This window comes from Ursus arctos, unplaced genomic scaffold, assembly GCF_023065955.2.
Source record: "Ursus arctos isolate Adak ecotype North America unplaced genomic scaffold, UrsArc2.0 scaffold_32, whole genome shotgun sequence".
Taxonomy (NCBI): Eukaryota; Metazoa; Chordata; class Mammalia; order Carnivora; family Ursidae; genus Ursus; species Ursus arctos.
This window is the reverse complement of record NW_026623008.1, coordinates 29,669,115-29,686,127: the sequence shown is the minus strand read 5'-3', so window position 1 is coordinate 29,686,127 and position 17,013 is coordinate 29,669,115. Positions and strand designations below refer to the sequence as shown.

Below are 17,013 nucleotides of genomic sequence, written 5' to 3'. Positions count from 1 at the left end.
TTGAGATGTCCACTCCACTGCTATGTGCTCACAGAAGGTGTGTGAGCCCTGAGGGCATCTGGGATAAGAGTCCGTAGGTGTGGCTGGGGTGACCCCCAGGGCCTCCTGAGAAAGCACAGGCTACAGGCAGGTGCTGACTACTGTATCTCAGAGTGTGTATGTATGTGTTTGTGTGCTTGACCGTGTGGCTGTGTCTGTGGACGTGTGTGGAAGGGGGCACAGGAATGTTTTTCCACACTGCTGTAATCAAGTGTCCCCATCAGGTCTGCAGGTATTCTCAGATGACCAACCCTATTCTCCCAAGCAAAGGGGTGGCTTCCTCTGTGTCCTGGTGGGTAGGTGAAAGGGAGAGACTTCTCTGGTGTCTGACCCACCACATCAAGGCCTTCCCATCTCCTCCTCCCTGCTCTTGAAGTCCACCTTGCAGGCTCTTCCCATTCCGCTTCCTTCTGAGCCTTGGGGGCTTCCCTGAGGTACTGGGCCATGAGGATGGCTGGTGAATCCCTGAGAATCTTCCTTGACTTTCCCTTCTTAGCTGGAGTCTCCACTGAGTGAACAGTTTGGTCTGGTTGCATGAGGGAGACTCAGGAAGGGAGGCTGAAGAATACTTCCCCACCCCCTTTTTGAGGCCCTGCCACAGCTTTGGGAGTGGAGCCCTTTCCTGGCGCTCTTGGCCTCCCAGGCCAGCACCGCCTCTGATAAATGGGAACGGATTCCCAGGGACACCCACCATTCCCACCCCCCAGCCCGGTTCTCTTGGCCGGAGCCGCGGTACAGCCGCAACTTCAGCCGTCCCTTAGGGGGCATGACAGCCGCCTCTCTCACGTTGGAGCCTCCCCCGCCCCAACACACACACACATTCCACATGCCTTGGACCCCCACGGGAAAAGCTGCCGGAGGATTCTTGTCAAGGATCAGGCCACAGCCACCCCACCAACCTCACCAAACCCGATGTTTCCGCCTCCTTCAGAAACCCAGGAGGCAGGAACCGGCGGGCTCGACTCTTGCAGAAACTGGGGCATCGCGGAGCGGCGCCCCCCAGAGACCCGCAGCGCCCCGGGCGAACCAGGGACAGACGGGGACCCCTGGCTTCCCCGAAGGTGGGCCTCCACGGGCACCTGCCCAAGGCCACCCAGCGCGCGGCGGCCAGGGCGGCGGAGCGGAGCCGGACCTCCCAGCCGTCGGAGGGGGCGGTGACCGCCCGGGGCCTTCCCACGGCTCGGCCTGCGCGTCACCGCGGGGGCGAGGGGGCGCCGGGGCGCCGGGGGCTGCGGCGCAGGAGAGGGCCCTGGGAAAGGGCGGCGGGGCCGGGGCGGGGCCGGGGCGGGGCCGGGGGCGGGGCCCGACTTCTCCACCGGGAGCCGGCCGGGTAGCGCAGAGACCCAGAGCCTGCGCTCGCCATGAAACGGCCCAGGGAGCCGAGCGGCTCTGACAGCGAGTCCGACGGACCCATCGACGTGGGCCGCGAGGGCGAGCTGAGGTGAGGGCCGGATGGGGATACTGGGAGAGCCTGGACGGGTTCAGCGGGCCTTAGGACTCGTCCTCCGTACCGCCTCAGGAGATGCAGGTGTGGGCGACGGCCCGCAGGTGTGTGTGGGGTGGGGGTTGGGAGTGCGAGTGGGGGGCACGTGTGCAGCGTGGGCCGTGACACGCACGAGTGTCTGGATCCTTTGCGCCCCGGACCATTTCAGGCTCAGGGCGCCGGGATGGAAGCGGAGGTCCGCTCTGGGGTCTTCCCGCCCGGTTGGTGATCGTCTTTCTGTAGAAGCGCCAGGTTAAGGCCACTGCCGAGGAGTTTTCCCTGAAGATCTTAGGAAACCCTCCTCGGCTCTCGGTTCCACACCCCCTGTCCGGAATCCGCTTAGTAGGCAGAATAGCCATACTTTCTCTAGTCTACCCTGGCTTGGGTGCACTCTCCACGTAGTACACAAAAAGCTTCCAGGGGGGAGAAAATCTCCCCTCCCTTGAGCAAATTGGACTTTGGAGTTAAGGTTTTGGTACCGAAGAAAATAACAGCTGACTTGCCAGTGCAGGGCCTAGTCTCCAATTCCAACACTCTTTCTAACGCACACCCTGCTGCCCATGTCTTTCACCTCTTGGTAAATATTCTGCCTTGCTTCAAACCCCTAGAACCAACCCCACTGGTACCGTTCTGCTACTTCCCCCAGTTCTGGGCACCATCTAAGCTTCAGTTTCCTCATCGGTGAAATGGGTATAAATAATAGAACCAATCTCAGGTTTACTGGGGAAAATCAAATAAGATGATGCATGTCATGGGCTTAGCACAGGGCTTAGCACACAGCAAATGTTTAATTCCTGTCAGGCACCCAACACGTGATGCCCAGAGCCCTGAAAGAGCAGCGGGGACTGAGTGGGAGTCTGCAAGCCTGAGTCCCAGCCCCAAATCTGACATCAACTCACCATGTGACCTCGGGCCATTGCTTTCTCTTTCTGAGCCTGTTTTCTCATCAATAAAATAAAAAGAAGACATGGAGTGGGAAAGAGAGGTGGCTATCTGATCTTTCCTGGCTCATCCAAGCCTGATTCTCTAGAGCAGGAGGATTGGAAAGGGGGATTCAGTTCATCCTTGGGGATATTTCTTAGGGGAATTCATCATTTCAATGACTCCAGTTTTCTGAGTCCAGGAGATCCTACCTCAATCACAAATCCTAGTAAAATGCCACCAACTTCCAAGTATTTATGGCTTATAACAGGAGGTAAAGCAATAGATATCCCCCTTGCATCCTGTACATTAATTAGGTTTTGAGATATATAATACAATTTCCTATGCAACTTATTAGCATTCTTAAATTGTTTAGCAGAAACTGCTATTTAGAGAAGCAATTCTCTGAGTCTGCGCCTGCTAGGAGCAGGGGAAGGGCCCTGTACCACGTGCTGGTGGTGGAGAGGGCTCTCAAATTCAATGTCATTGGGTCTTCATGAATCAGAGGCATGAAATTGATGCCAGAGAGCTGGCTCTGTCTTCCAAGAATTTGCAGTTTGGCCAATGACCTGCCAGGTCACAAAAAGACCGTGGACAGGATGGAAGATGGAAGGAGAGACAGACTGTGGGCTGTGAGGGCACCCAAGCAGGAAGAGGTCACTTATAAGCAGAGGCAACAGGGAGGGCTGCTTGAAGGTGGTGGCATTTGGGCGATGGCATAAAAGATCAGTGGGCAGATTTTTCCTACATGGCATTTTGTCCTTTTACCCAGAGCCCAGTTTTAGAGACTATCTAGATTCTTAGAGGAGCAGACCCTCTCAGAGCAGAGAAAGCAGTTGGACATCTGGCAGAGGCTGACTTATAGACCCCTCTTTGTAGCACTCACCAAAGGGCCCTCCCCCCAGCAGACATCAATGCTTCAATTCAGGGTGTGCTGAACGATGCCTGCTGTGGCCCAGACCCTGGGCTGGGCGTGGGGGGCCCAGATGTATCCTGCTAAGCCTCTGCCCTCAGGGAACTCTCAGAGAAGAAGAGCTTCATGTACAAAGAAAGCCAGATAAACAGTGGCAAGGGCCACGGGACTGGGGCAGCCAGCCTCCCTGGGGTCACAGGCAGGGCACAAATCCCTCACATTCAGAGATGTGAGAATACGGAGAAGGGTGTATTCCATTGTCACTGTGGGCATCTGCCTGGTGGCGGCATCTTGCCCCATATGAGAAAATCACCCACAGATCTCCTATCTGAACCCAGCCCCCCCTCCATGCTGGGTCCCAACTGAGAGTATATAGCCTCTCTCTCCCCTCCCCCTCTGTGAACATTCAGTGAACACCTGTCATATGTCAGGCACTGGCTCCGGGTCTCTGGGTCTTTCCTACATGATTTAAGGCACATGGTGGCCTTTGAAGTCAGATAGACCTGAGTTTGATTCTCACCACCGTCAACGTGGGCATTTTTGAACTTCAGTTTTCTCCCTTACAACACGGGGGCTGCTAACACCTACCTCATAGGGTGAGCCTTCGATGACATAATGTAGCTAAAGTGCACAGCTCCCTGATCTAGCCCGAGGTAACTTCCAACCAATGTCGCTCTGGAAGGCGTCACCATTCAGTTGGAGGGCGCCATGTTCACAAGGCAGCTTGGTCTAATGAAAAGACTAGAAGCCTGAAGACTTGATTTGCTGGGCATGATTCTTAACTCTTTGTGTCTCTGTCACTCCATCTATCACATGATTATTTTTCCTAATGTGAAATAGCCCCAATAAGACTTAATTCACAGGGCCATTGTGCAATAAGCGAGACAAGTGAATGTGGAAGTACTGTCTAGAACAAGGAGTACTGGCTATGTGACACACGTGGTGGGGGAGGGGGTGACGATACGGGGTGCACTGGGAAGATTAAAAGCCAGGAGACTTGGCTCCAGTTCTGGAATTTCCTCTACTTTGCTGTGTGGCCTGGAACAGACCCTTCCCCTCTCAGATTTGCCTAATTTTACAAGTGGGCTCAGTGCTCCTGAAAACCCTTCATTGGGGATATCATGATTCTGCCTTTGGTTAATGCAAAATGAGTGGGGTCCTCTGCAAGGGTTCCCCGGGTGGGGGGAGAGTGCCCCAGGAGGCCTGAGGGTGAGTGCTGAGGGCAGTCAGGACTGGCAGCCAGACCACCTAGAAAGCTGCTCTCCTCCCCCCCCCCCCCGCCCCCAAAAGACCTCCTCAGAAATCTGGCTCGGGACCACTCAAGGCCCATGGAGCAGATCTTGGTGGTCAGCATATCTTCTCTGGGTCCGTGAAAATCTGCCTTATTTTCAGACTGTCAGACAAGAAGCTCTCACCCCCCCGCCCCCCAGTGTCAGGGCCAGATCACAGCCTGGAAGTGAGCTCTGGTTGAGCTCTTGGGAGCTTTAAGGATAAGGGGACTGGAGGGCTATTCAGACAGACAGGAAATAGGAATTAAGAGGGAAAACAATGCTGAATTTGGAGCCAGAAGACATGGATTCCCATGCTGGCTTTGCTCCTTAGCAGCTATGTAGGCTGGGCAAGCTGCCTGGGGTCTCCAAACCTCAGCATCCTCATCTGTAAAATGGGGCTTTTGTTAGGCTCAAAGGAGGGAGATATATATAGCGATGTCAAGAAAACTGTGAAGTGAGGTTTGCCTGTCAGATATGGGAGTCGGGGAAGGGGGCTAATACTGCAGAGAACAAGTGACCAGGAGAGAGGATAAAGGGATAGCAGAGCCACCGTGCCCTGCAAGGGGTGCGTCAGCCTCCGACAGATGGTCCCTGAGGAGGGATCAGGCTGGGGGGCAGTGACGTGCACAGTGTTAACCCAATACCCCTGGAGACTCCTTATCCAGCCTAGGGGGACAAAGGCCATGTTTAGTATCCCTTGGCTCCTGGGGCCTGTCCTGAGTGTAGCTTTGTAAACAAGCTGCACTACAGATCTCAGGATCGGGCCATCTGAGCCCTGGACCTAGCGTGCTGGGCCATCCCACCCAGGAGCTTCACAGGCCTCTTACCAGCTCTTCTCATGCAGATGTTTGGAAGGAGATATCCTTTTCCAGATGTAGCTGGACAAGGCCAGGGACATAGCAGTGGGATTTGATCACTGTTGATGTGGACTCTCCTGCAACCTTCTCTCTTTGAGCAGCTGATGAAAATGATCTAAGCTCTCATGCCAAGACGGCAGTCACATGGGCTGAGACCCTCCTGGTGAACCACATAGGCCCCCATTCCACAAAGGCCTAGGAGGTAGGTTTTATGGTGTCACTTCTGTGCTCCCCAGTGATGCCAAAGAGGGGAAGAAGAGGGAGCTCAACCCTAGGCTCTGCTGTGCTCCAAACAGTTGCTGGGTACTGGGGCTACAATGGTGAATGAGACAGGCATGGTTCTTGACCTCAGAGAGCCTACGCACTTGGTGGAGAGATAGACATTAATCAAATAATCATATACGTAAAAAACAACAAATGGGCATACATCTGTGACTGCAGGATGCTAGGAGGATGGAGCAGGAGCTATCTAGTGGGAGGGAGGATGTCAAAAAAGCCTCCCCCAGGAAGCTGACATTTGAGTTGAGTTCTGAACAGTGGTAGAAGGTACTAGGCAAAGAGCCTGAGGCTTGGGGGTGGGGAGACAGGGTGCATCAGAGAACTCTAGGCTAGGGGAACAGTATGTGCGACCACAGGAAGGAGTCGAGCATTCACAGGCTGGGACACACAAAGCAAAGGAGAGTTGAGTCCAGGAGGTGACAAGAGCCAGCTGGGCTACATGAAAATGATGGCCTTGATCCCAAAAGCATTGGAAAGGCCCTGAGGGGTTTTAAGAAAGTGACAAAATCAGATGTGTATTTAAATGATCACTGGGACTGTTTGTAGGAAGTGAAAGGGGTGCAAAGGGACCCAGCAATAGAGTCATGCAGCCGTCCAGGTGAGAGGTGACAGAGGTTTGGTCCTCCCAGCAGCAGTGGAAATAAGCAGGACAGAGGTGAGATGTATCTCAGACTTGGAATGGAAATGGGCACTTTTGGATGAGGTGGGTGAGGACAGAAGAGGAATCAAAAGTAGTGGTGGCCAGGTGGCCTCACAGAACTAGGAGATGCGGTTGCCTTTGCTGAGATGGGAGCCCAGGGGGAAGACACAGGTGGTGGTTGAGTCGGAGGCAAGCTTATGGGTCCGTGTTCAGATGTGTGGCATTTTGCATTTGGAAATGGCAGGGAGTCACCTTGTCTGAAGTTACTCATTGCTAGGGCATCTCCCCCTGGGAGCTGGGGCCTGGCTGACCACATCCAGTCCAGCCCTGGACCGAATGCGGCCTCCGGGGTGTCGGCCAAATGAATGGCCCTCCGTGCAACCCCGTGAATCCCCTCCGTTCCGGGAGAGCCTCTGAAGCAGGAAATTAGCGGGGCGAGCGGCTGGGCTGGAGATTTCGGTCAGTCGGGGAAGGAAAGCTCCAGCCACCCCGGGGCTGAGCCTCTTCGCCGCGATGGGGACTCCCGGGGTGCGAGCAAACGTCCATCCTGTGCCAGGCCCGCCTGCAGAGGGGCGGCCCGACGCGAAGCGGGGCTGGGGCCTTCGGGGGAGGCCAGGGCAGCGTCCTGAGAGTCCGAGGGGGCCTGTGACCCAGATGCCGCCTCCCCCTCGCCCGGGCCGCGCTGCGTGGGAGGAGGCGGCAGCTGCCGGCGGGGCGGAGGGCGGGCGGCGGGCGCGCCCGGCCCGTGGGAAGCGGCGGCATCTGCTCTTTCCACGCTCTTCCCAGCGGCTCCCTCTGAAACCCAACCCGCCGGCCCGGCCCCGCCGCCGCCGCCGCCGCCCGTGCCCTCGCCCGCCCCGCCCGGGATCGGGTTGCAGGAGCGCGGCGGCCGGCTGCGGTTCCCGACGCCCCCGGCCAGGGGCGAGGGGCAGGGGGCGAGGCCGAGCGGGTCGGGCCGAGAGCCCCCATCCCCCACCCCCCACCCCAGCCGCCTCGGGACCCTGAGGCAGGAAACCGAGCGCAGGGGCGACTTGGTGGGGGGAGCCATGGGTCCCCACCCACGCCTGCCCTGCGCCGCTTCCCCGCCTGGGAGTCCTCGGCCGCGGGGGAGACCACGGCCCGCCTGGGAGGGGGCTGTGCCCGCCCACATCCCCGCCTCCTGCAAGGTCAGCCCAGGCCAGGGAGATGGTCCCCGAGCTCTGAAAAATCAGCCTTTCTCTTCTTCTGCAGCCAGATGGCCAGGCCGCTGTCCACCCCCAGCCCTTCGCAGATGCAAGCCAGGAAGAAACGCAGAGGGGTGAGTGTCTGTCTGCGGACTTGCCCGACGAATCTTTGCCCTGAGTCCCCAGGGGCCTTGTCCGGAGAACGCTGGTCAGAAACATCACCCCCATTTAGACGGCCTGAGGGCCAATCCTGGCTCTGCCAGTAGCTAGGGGAGAGACTTTGGGCAAGCCACTTAACCTTTGCGCCTCATTCCTTCAACTGTGTAACTGAACCAGGAGAGTACCTACCTCACAGGGCTGTTTTGAAGATTAAATGAATTAATGTAATATGCTCAGGACAAGACCTGACACACAGTTAGCCCTTACTGTTTATTCCAGCCTTCCTCCTCTTCTCTCCAAGCCCAGAACTTTCATTTCCTCTCAGGGTGCTGAAGGGGCGGGGGAGAGGAACAGAAGAAGGAGGCTCCCTGGCTGCCTCTCTGCGGCCTCATCCCAGGCCCCACTCTGCCCCCAGGATGCAGCTGTGCTTCTGCCCTGGGCGTACAAAGACCTGGAATGTGGCAGAGACCAGCCCTGCCACTCACTTAGGCAAACCACTTCCTTCCAGCCCCCATCTTTATCTGTAAAATGGGGGGTCATAATGTCTGCTCTGCTATCAGTACTCTCCTACCAGTAGGGTGAGGTGAGAATGAGGTCGTGTGAATGAGAGGCCTTCCCAGATGGAAGCAATGCCTCTTCACCACCCCGCCATTGCAGAGGTAACCTGGGCCTGCAGGAGCCTCCAGGGCCCGCGGCAGGGCTGTGGCTGGTGTCCCTGTTCTGATGGGTCCGTCTCCTGCTGTACCTGCAGTTAAGCATTTTGAACATCACCCCTGCTGACCAAGACAAGAGATTGGAGTTCCACTCCCAGCTTTGCACTTCCTTACTGTGTGACATTAAGCAAGTCACTGCCCCTCTCTGAGCCTCGGTTTTCTCCTCCATAAAGTATCAACAGATCTCCCTCCCTCACAAAAATACTGTGAGGGAAGATATGAGTCCGTGTCCATCAAATCATGTTGGAAACTGGCGAAGTGCCTGCGAGTAAAATCCTGTCGTTGTGTTTTAGATCATAGAGAAGCGGCGCCGAGACCGCATCAACAGCAGCCTTTCGGAGTTGCGACGCTTGGTCCCCACCGCCTTTGAGAAACAGGTATGTGACATTCCTGGTGGTGCCAGAGGAAACCCCACGCAGGTGGCAGGTACGGCCCATTTTTCGTGGCATGCCGCATGGATTGGTAGCAGCTGCCTGAAATACTGGTGCCTTGTTTGCCGATATGTGTCACCCACTAATATCTGCCAGGGAGAAAGGGGACAGAAACTTCCATTTACGCTGGTGTCTCTGATGTTGCGCCTTTCTGTCCATCACCCCCTTGAAAGGAATCCTCAAAATGATCCTGAAGGGTAGGGATGATTATGCCCATTGCACAGGGAAGGAAACTGAGGCACAGAGAGGTGAAGTACCTTGCACTCGATCACACAGCTAGGAAGTCGCAGAACAGAACCGGACCACAGAACTGTGTGACTTGAAAGCCCCCTCGCCCTCTGCACTGCTGACAGTTCCAGAGCTGTTTGAAAGCAGAACAGGCTTCTCGGGGATGTGAGCGCCCTGCCACTGTCCATGTGGAGGACGAAGGCGACAGTGGGAAGGGAGTCAGAAGGTGAAATCAGTTGGACAGTCTCAAGGATTCTCCACCCTGGGCTCCAAGGCACGGTCATGGGTCATGGGCCTTCCTTTATGCTGGTGAGAACAAGTCAGTCATTCCACAGGCGTTCACTGAAATTTTCACAGGCCCAGCCGTGACCTAGACCTGGCACCTGCCCTCAGGAGCTCACAGGGAGAGTCTGACCCTCAGGTTTCACCTGGGAGACCAGGTGATGCTGGAGGCGTAGCGAACATTGCTCAAGAGAGAGAATAGAGGAAGAGCAGGTGCTGCGGGGCTAAGAGGATGAGCTAGATCTTGGGTGTGGCGAGCATGACATTGGATTCCCGGGGAAGCTGGTCTAGGAAGCAGGTGGGTACACGGGAGTGGTATTCTGGGATGGTGCGCTAAGCTGTGGAGGTAGATGAGACCTTCCGGGGAGAATGTGCCACGTGAGAAAAGGGAGCCAGCGCCCCCTGGGGAACAGCCCCATTGTAAGGGAACAGGCAGGGCAAGGTGGTGGAAGAAGCCAGAAGTGGTGTCACAGGGGGAGGGGTTTCGGGAAGGACGCTCGGCAGTGCAGTGTGCGTGCAGACTGAAATGGGAACTAAAGAGAGTCTGTTCGTTTGGGAAGCCTTGGCCGAAGCAGAAGCCTGCCCACAGGCCGTGGTGGAATGGGAGGAAGATAGGGACAGGGAGCCAGTGAGGGCTGATGACACCACAGGGAAGGGAGCGAGAGGTCAGCTGGAGGCCTTCACACTTCTGTCTTCTGTGCACACAGGGCTCCTCCAAGCTGGAGAAGGCCGAGGTCCTGCAGATGACAGTGGATCACTTGAAAATGCTCCACGCCACTGGTGGGACAGGTACCGATGCTCTTCTGTCCCGGGGGTCATTCATGAAACACATGTCTGGGGGCTAGGCCCTGCGGATATACTGGTGAGCAAAGCAGATGTGGTCGCCGGCCTCAAGGAGCTCACGGCCTATGGTGGGGCTGAAGCAGGCCCAGGTGCAGCAGCCACAAAGCCCGGCTCTCCCCTTTCAGCAGTGCCCTCTCCGCTGTCAGTGTCCTCATTGGTCCCCAGCTTGTCCTCAACTCCACTCCTTCCAGGCTTAGCCCTTGGAGGAGGTCTGCATAGATGACCTGTCCCTATGGGTTCCCCCCCCCACCTTAACCCCCACTCTCCTTAAGCCTTAGCCTGAATGCACTCATTCTCACTGGGATCCCAGTTGAAATCCCAAGAGGAGGCTGCCTGAGATGCTTAGCCACGGATGTTCACTGGTGTGCCTTCTGGGCTAGTGCTGGGATCATACCGTGTCCTTAGCAGCGCTGGGACCATAGGTCACGCTCACAGTTGAAAATCCGTTGTGGGATTTAGTGGAACCCAAATGTAACTCGTGCCGTTATTTTGGGCTGGTCCATTGCAGTGAAGTCATGGAACTGTGGCTTTAAAAAGACTTCTGGACAAATGGAAATTCTGTCTGCATGAAGCCTCGCTGTGTATTTTGGCGATTTCACAATTGAGAAATCTTGAAAGCTCCACAGACCTGGGCCACAAAAACCTAAGTCCTAAAACCTTAACTTGGCCACCTTTGGAGGGGGCAGTCGCATTTCAAGTGACCCAGCCTGGTGCTTCTCAGGCTTCAGTGAGCCGCAGTATCATCTGGGGGCAGACAGCCACAGGGCACACCCCAGAGACTCTGGGCCAGGAGGCCTGGCCTGGGGGTTAGGAATTTGCAAGTTTAGCAAGCACGCCCAATGACCCTGATGCAGGTGGTCACTTTGAGAACTTCAGCCAAAGGAATGCATGGCCAACAGTGAAAAGTTCTGATTCTAATCAACCAGTGGGGGAGACCTGTGCAACTACATTTACGGGTATCCAATTCAAAGAAAAATAGTGGCTAATATTTTGGCCAGCATTTTACAGTTTCAAAAATGCTTTCACCAATGTTATCTCATTTGATTCCCACAAGAATCTCGAAGCTGGGGGTTGTTGGCATCACCCTTCTCTGGCCAAGGGCTAACGGGAAGACAGGACTGTGACTTAGAACGCTGGCTTTGGGTTAGAATCCTGAACTGAAGTGATTGAAATCCCATGAATTGTGGATTTGGCTCTATTACTTGCTAGTTTTATGACCTTTGACAAGTGATTTAATTTCTCTATGCCTCAGTGTTCTCATCTCTGAAATGGGAATAAGGATAGGATTTTTCTGAGGATTACATGAGATAATGCAAATTGAGTACTTAATAAGAACTCAGAAAATGGTAGCTGAAAAAGAACAGCAAATGCAGAAACTGAGGGCATTTATTCAAAGTCGCATAGCTAAGTATACAGCAGAGTAAGGTCTTGTCCCCAAGGAGGCCTGACTCCAAACACCATTTCCTGCAGAGCTGTCCCTCTGTGGGAGCCTCCGCCATGAACCGGGGACCAGATATTTGCAGCCATAGTCATGAGGCCAGTGCTCATTGAGGCTGGTCTGTCTTTGCACAGAGGATGGTTGAGAGAGGGGCAGGTGGAAAGGCCGTGAGAGCTGAATACCTCTGTGGGCAGGCCACCTGGTCAGACCTCACTGAAACCAGCCAGACTGAGGATCCCAGCCTGATGGGGGCAGCCGAGAACCAGAGTGGGGTCCTGCTTTCCGGACTGCCCTTCAGGCTAGGGGACAAACTCACACGCCTCCGGGGGCCAAGCCAGTAATGTGCAGTTGACCCTTGAACAGCACAGGATTGAATAATGCAGGTTCACTTACAGGCAGAATTTTTGTACTAAGTGGAAACACTTTTGGAGGTTTGCAACCGTTTGAAAAAAAAAATTGCAGACACACCACATAGCCTAGAAATATTGAAAAAATTAAGAAAAAGTTAGATGTGTCATGAATGCATAAAGTAAATGTAGATATGAGTCTGTTTTATCACTCACTACCATAAAATATACACACATCTATTACTGAAGTTAAAATTTAGCAAAACTTCCTCCTACAAACCGTCTCAGACCGCGCACGGGGCCGTTTGCAGTGGAGAGAAATGTAAACGTGAAGACGCAGTATAATCGTAACTGGTTTGTACATGCTGTACTCGGGTCATAATTTCCTAGCCCCCTCCTGTCGCTCTCACGGTGAGCTCAAGAATCGCGAATATCTGCTTAAGACCTCATGCGGCACTAATCATCTCCACCTGAGCAGTCCGCCTCTCCAGGAAATTGCTATCACAGGAAAAAGTGATCTCTGGTGGTTCCCACTACTAGTAGTTTTGGGGGGAGTCAAAAGTTTACTCAGGTGTTCAGTGGCGCTGGGGGAGGTGCCCCTAAGCCCCGTGTTGTTCAAGGGTCAAGTGTAAATGATGGTTAACTTTGAATTCATGGACTCTTTCTGGGCACCATTGCGTTTAATTTTGCCCTCACGACCCTGTGCAACAAGTATTACTATACACCCATTTTACAGCCCAGGAAATTGAGGCTTAGAAAGATTAAGAGACGTGTCCATGGTCAGGCCTCTAGTTCAGTGGCAGAGCTGGGATTTGAACTCTGCTCTCCTGACCTCCAGAGACCTCAGGCTTCAGTGCGACTCTCTGCTGCCTTCTCTGAGGAGACACCCCGGTTATGACGGCTGTGCCCCCCCTCCCAGTATGCATGCCCACCAGTAGGCAGGGTTGTTCTATGCCTCCGTGGGCATAGGCCTTTCACACCTGGCAGGCGCCCACTTAAATGACATTATCTTGGTCGCCAAGTTTCTTCTCTGCATTCATTGTGAATTTCGATGAAAACGGTACTCTCCATTTTACCATGCTTCGTAGTTCAGTGAACTCATTTGATCCTCACAATGCAGGCCCTCTCCCCCAGGTAGGGGTGATTATTCCCACTTTACAGATGTGGAGACTGGGGCTCAGAGAGGTGAGGTGGCATCCCCATGGTCACACAGGTCTGACCCCAGGATTAGCACTTGGTCCTCGCCTGGCATACACCCTCATCATGCCTCGCTTTGCAGGATTCTTTGACGCCCGAGCCTTGGCAGTGGACTTCCGGAGCATTGGTTTTCGGGAGTGCCTCACCGAGGTCATCAGGTACCTGGGGGTCCTGGAAGGGCCGAGCAGCCGAGCAGACCCCGTCCGGATTCGTCTTCTCTCGCACCTCAACAGCTATGCAGCCGAAATGGAGCCTTCTCCCACACCCACTGGCCCCCTGGCCTTCCCTGCCTGGCCCTGGTCCTTCTTCCAGAGCTGTCCAGGGCTGTCAGCCCCGAGCAACCAGCTCACCATCCTGGGAAGAGTGCCCGGTCCCGTCCTCCCCAGCGCCTCCTCTCTTGCTTACCCCATCCCGGCCCTCCGAACCACTCCTGTGCGCAGAGCCGCTGGTACCGTCCTGCCAGCCCGGAGGAATTTGCTGCCCAGTCGAGGGGCATCTTCCACGCGGAGGGCCCGCCCCCTAGAGAGGCCAGCTGCCCCCCTGCCTGTGGCTCCCAGCATCAGGGCTGCCAGGAGCAGCCACATGGCACCCCTCTTACGATCTTCTTCCCCCTTGCCCCCCAGCATCGTGGGGTCCCCTGCTTATGTGGCTGTTCCTGCCGCCAGGCCCTCTTCCCCGGGGGCAGCTGGGAGGCCAGCGGGAGCTGTGCTCTGCCACTCCTGGGTCTCTGAAATCACTGAAATCGGGGCTTTCTGAGCTGGCTTCTCCGCAGGAGTGAGGAGGGTTCTTTTTCCAGGAGCTCTAAAAACAGTGCTGTCTTCTGCCCTGCTTCCTGTCCTGGCTCATCTCTCTGTGAAGACATCTTCCTCACCTGTCAGAGGCCCCTTCCTCCTTTGGCCCGTCTCCCCTCCTCACTGTCCGTCCCAGCTTCCCAATCCAGCTCTCCTGGAGCTGTTCTGATCTTAGAGGCCTGGTTTCATTTCTTATGTGGGACCGATAAGTTCTGGGAGGGCCCCTATAAGCTTTGCCCAGACTCTTTCCTGTCCCGGCACACAGGGGGCAGCAGGCAGGAATCTAAGGTCTGGGAACAAAGCTTGAACCTAAAAGGCACAATGGCCTCAGGCCCCTGCTTGCCTAGAGAGTTCGGAACCCAGCCCGAGCAGTGACTGACTGTTGCGGCCTTCCCAGGCCCCCACAGTGTCTGCCTCCCTTCCGGAGACAGTCGCAGAGCAGGGGCCACAAAGTGGTCTCTGGGGAACCCCTGGCTGCCCCTGCCCACCCCATTGCAGTGAACCACAGGACAGGCCCCCCTGTCCACTGCAACCAAGGCCCGGGGCTTAGGGGCCCAGGAGGGCCTGCTCGGGAGTCTTCCCTGCTGCAGACACCTACCCTCCAGCTTACCCACAGTTCCCTGCATAGAGATGGGAGGTTTCTGGGCAGCAATAAGGCTCTAAAACAGAGGGGGTCCTTACCACCAGGCCTGGGACAGCGCTCCCAGACAAGAGCCGGGATGGAGCAGAGAACCCAGCTCCCTGCCTCTCACACGGTCACCATCCTCCAGATGCCTGGTCCCTGCTGGGTGCACAGCGTGGAGGGTCACGTTCCCATGTGATGGCGCCCCAGGAGGAGCCCTCTGGGGATTCAGCACCAGACGTTTGTGCTGCCTGGTTTGCATCCGGCTCGCAGAGCCCAGACTGTGGGACAGCCAAGGGCTGTCAGGCGGGACAAAAATAACTGCAAGGAGGGGCGAGAGGAAGGACAGTCAGAGGCGGCTCGGCCCTTCAAGGTCAGGCGGCGGGTCAAGGGCCTGAGATCCTGTTCACCCGGGATGCCACGCAGCTGGCTCTGCTCAGAGGCCATTTCATGACCCAGCTCCAGCCCTGGCCGCTTGTCCTCTAACGGAGGGAACAAATGGCCTGGCCACCATTCCCGGAGGAACAGCAGAGACTGGACAGGACTGGGGCAGACATGGGACTGACATTCAGCTGGACCCGTGTTGCCAGGCTGGTTTTTAAAATGTGGAGCCACTTCTGTGCTTGTTGGCAAATACCTGCTTCCCTTGAGGGCCTCTAAATGCCCCCCTGCCCCATGTGGCTTTCCGCCAGGACCCCACGCTGATTAATGCCCGGCCGACCGGAGGCTACGGCGTCCTCCAGCCAGCGACTCCTTGGTGCTTATTCGCACTGGTTAGTAAATACTTCTTTCGAATGTCACCCCTGGGAAGATTCTTTCACCCCCACCCTTTGATGGAACTACCCTCCCCAGAGACTAAATTGAGGAGATCCTTGGGCTCAGACATAGAGTTTGCCAAAAACCCTGGGGGAAAGGGCCCTTTTGGAGAAATGGGGCAGAGGGCAGAGATCATTTCAATGACCCAGAAATCTCTTTTGAAAAGGCCAATTCCTCCAGGAGGCATGACAAGCTAATGTATTCTTTCAGTCCTCAGTGTTCATTCGATCAGATTTCTGTCCTCCTGGAGGCATCCAAGATGTGCAGCCGCGGGGAGAGAGGGCAGTGTTTCAGGGAGTGGGTCACCAGCCAGGAGTGCTCCTGATGGAGACAGACAACGAGGGCAAGTCAGCAGGCTCCCGGGAGTTGGGAAAGGTGGGCAGAGAGAGGTGGCAGAAGGCAGAGCCCGACTTCACCTTTGTCCCAAAGGGCAGGAAGGACTTCTCCTGCTCCTGCTCCTAATCTTCCTCCGGCCCCTCGTCCTCCTCTCCCGGGCTATCCCAGCTGACGGCTCCCTGCTCCCAGGATACCAGGTCAGCGCTGCAGTCCTGCAATTTTGCAACTTCACAGCCTGAGAATATGGGAAACCCACTTCCACGTTTCCAGGACCCAATTCCAGAAGAATTTGTTGACACCATTGAATGAGGTGGGAATGGCACAGAACTTTCAGCATCTGAGTTGATCTTGGGTTTATTGTCCCCAAGAGATGGTGGGTGGGAAAGGTGACTACGTATTTGTTTTTGTGGTTGAGGACTTGTATCTTTTGTTTCTGGTCCCAGGCCTTTCTGGTGTCCCCGACTCCTACCCCCTTGCTGGGGCTGTAGCAGGCATCCAATAAAGTTGTTTTAGTTCTTCTAAAAACCTCTGAAGGATTCTACTTTTTAAGATCTCTGGAGTCCATCCACTTCTCTCTGAGCCCACAGCCATCACCCTCGTCTGGCCATTTCACCTGCCCCCAGATCACTGCCCTCCACAAGGTCACCTTGCTTCCCTCTTGCTTTGTCACTCAGTTCTCAAGGCAACCAGAGAGAGCTTTAAACATGCAAATCATATCATACTGACTCTGGCGTAAAACACTTACTCGATTCCCAAGATAAAATCCAAGCTCTTCCTCTTCTCATCCCATTCAGACTTCTAGCCAATTCCAATCTTGTTCGCTGTGCTTCTCACTTTCCTTCATTTCGTCAACATTCCAGCCTGTTCCCACTTCCAGGACTTGCCATATGCTGTTCTATTGCCCAGAATGCCCTTCCCCTAGCTTTTGCATGGTCAGGCTCTTTATACCCTCAAGCCTTGGCTTAAACTCAGCTCCTCAGACTAGGCTTCCTTGACTACTGTGCTTGAATAGTTAGTTCATCTGTCTCAAAGTCCCTTATTCTTTCCCTTCCTAAGGCACTTGCCATCGCACATCCGTGTGTGTTTACTTCTTGGTTGACTGTCTCCCCCACCAGCACGTAAGCTCTGTGAGGCCAGAGACCATTGTGGCTTGCACTCCACCCTGGACCCAGTGCCAAGCCCCGTACCTAGCTCTAAGTGGTCGTTCAATAAATATTTCTCAAATAAATGAACTGGGGAGGTGA

The 17,013-nt window shown here is 55.2% G+C and overlaps 1 protein-coding gene across 4 annotated transcripts; it reads left to right on the top strand.

Annotated features, from left to right (window-relative positions):
* Positions 1 to 1,344: 1,344 nt before the first annotated feature.
* HEYL (hes related family bHLH transcription factor with YRPW motif like) lies at positions 1,345 to 16,294 on the top strand. 4 transcript variants are annotated; one of them, XM_026516589.4, is made up of 5 exons: positions 1,345 to 1,480; positions 7,634 to 7,700; positions 8,732 to 8,815; positions 10,087 to 10,168; positions 13,287 to 16,294. In XM_026516589.4, exons 1-5 carry the CDS (start codon positions 1,401 to 1,403, stop codon positions 13,958 to 13,960), a joined length of 987 nt encoding a protein of 328 aa, XP_026372374.1. In that variant the 5' UTR covers positions 1,345 to 1,400; the 3' UTR covers positions 13,961 to 16,294. The 4 variants fall into 4 exon arrangements, with proteins under 4 accessions (XP_026372374.1, XP_057161154.1, XP_048077731.1 ...); XM_057305171.1 differs by having other exon boundaries at positions 1,377 to 1,587; XM_048221774.2 differs by having other exon boundaries at positions 1,392 to 1,480; positions 7,638 to 7,700.
* Positions 16,295 to 17,013: the final 719 nt, after the last annotated feature.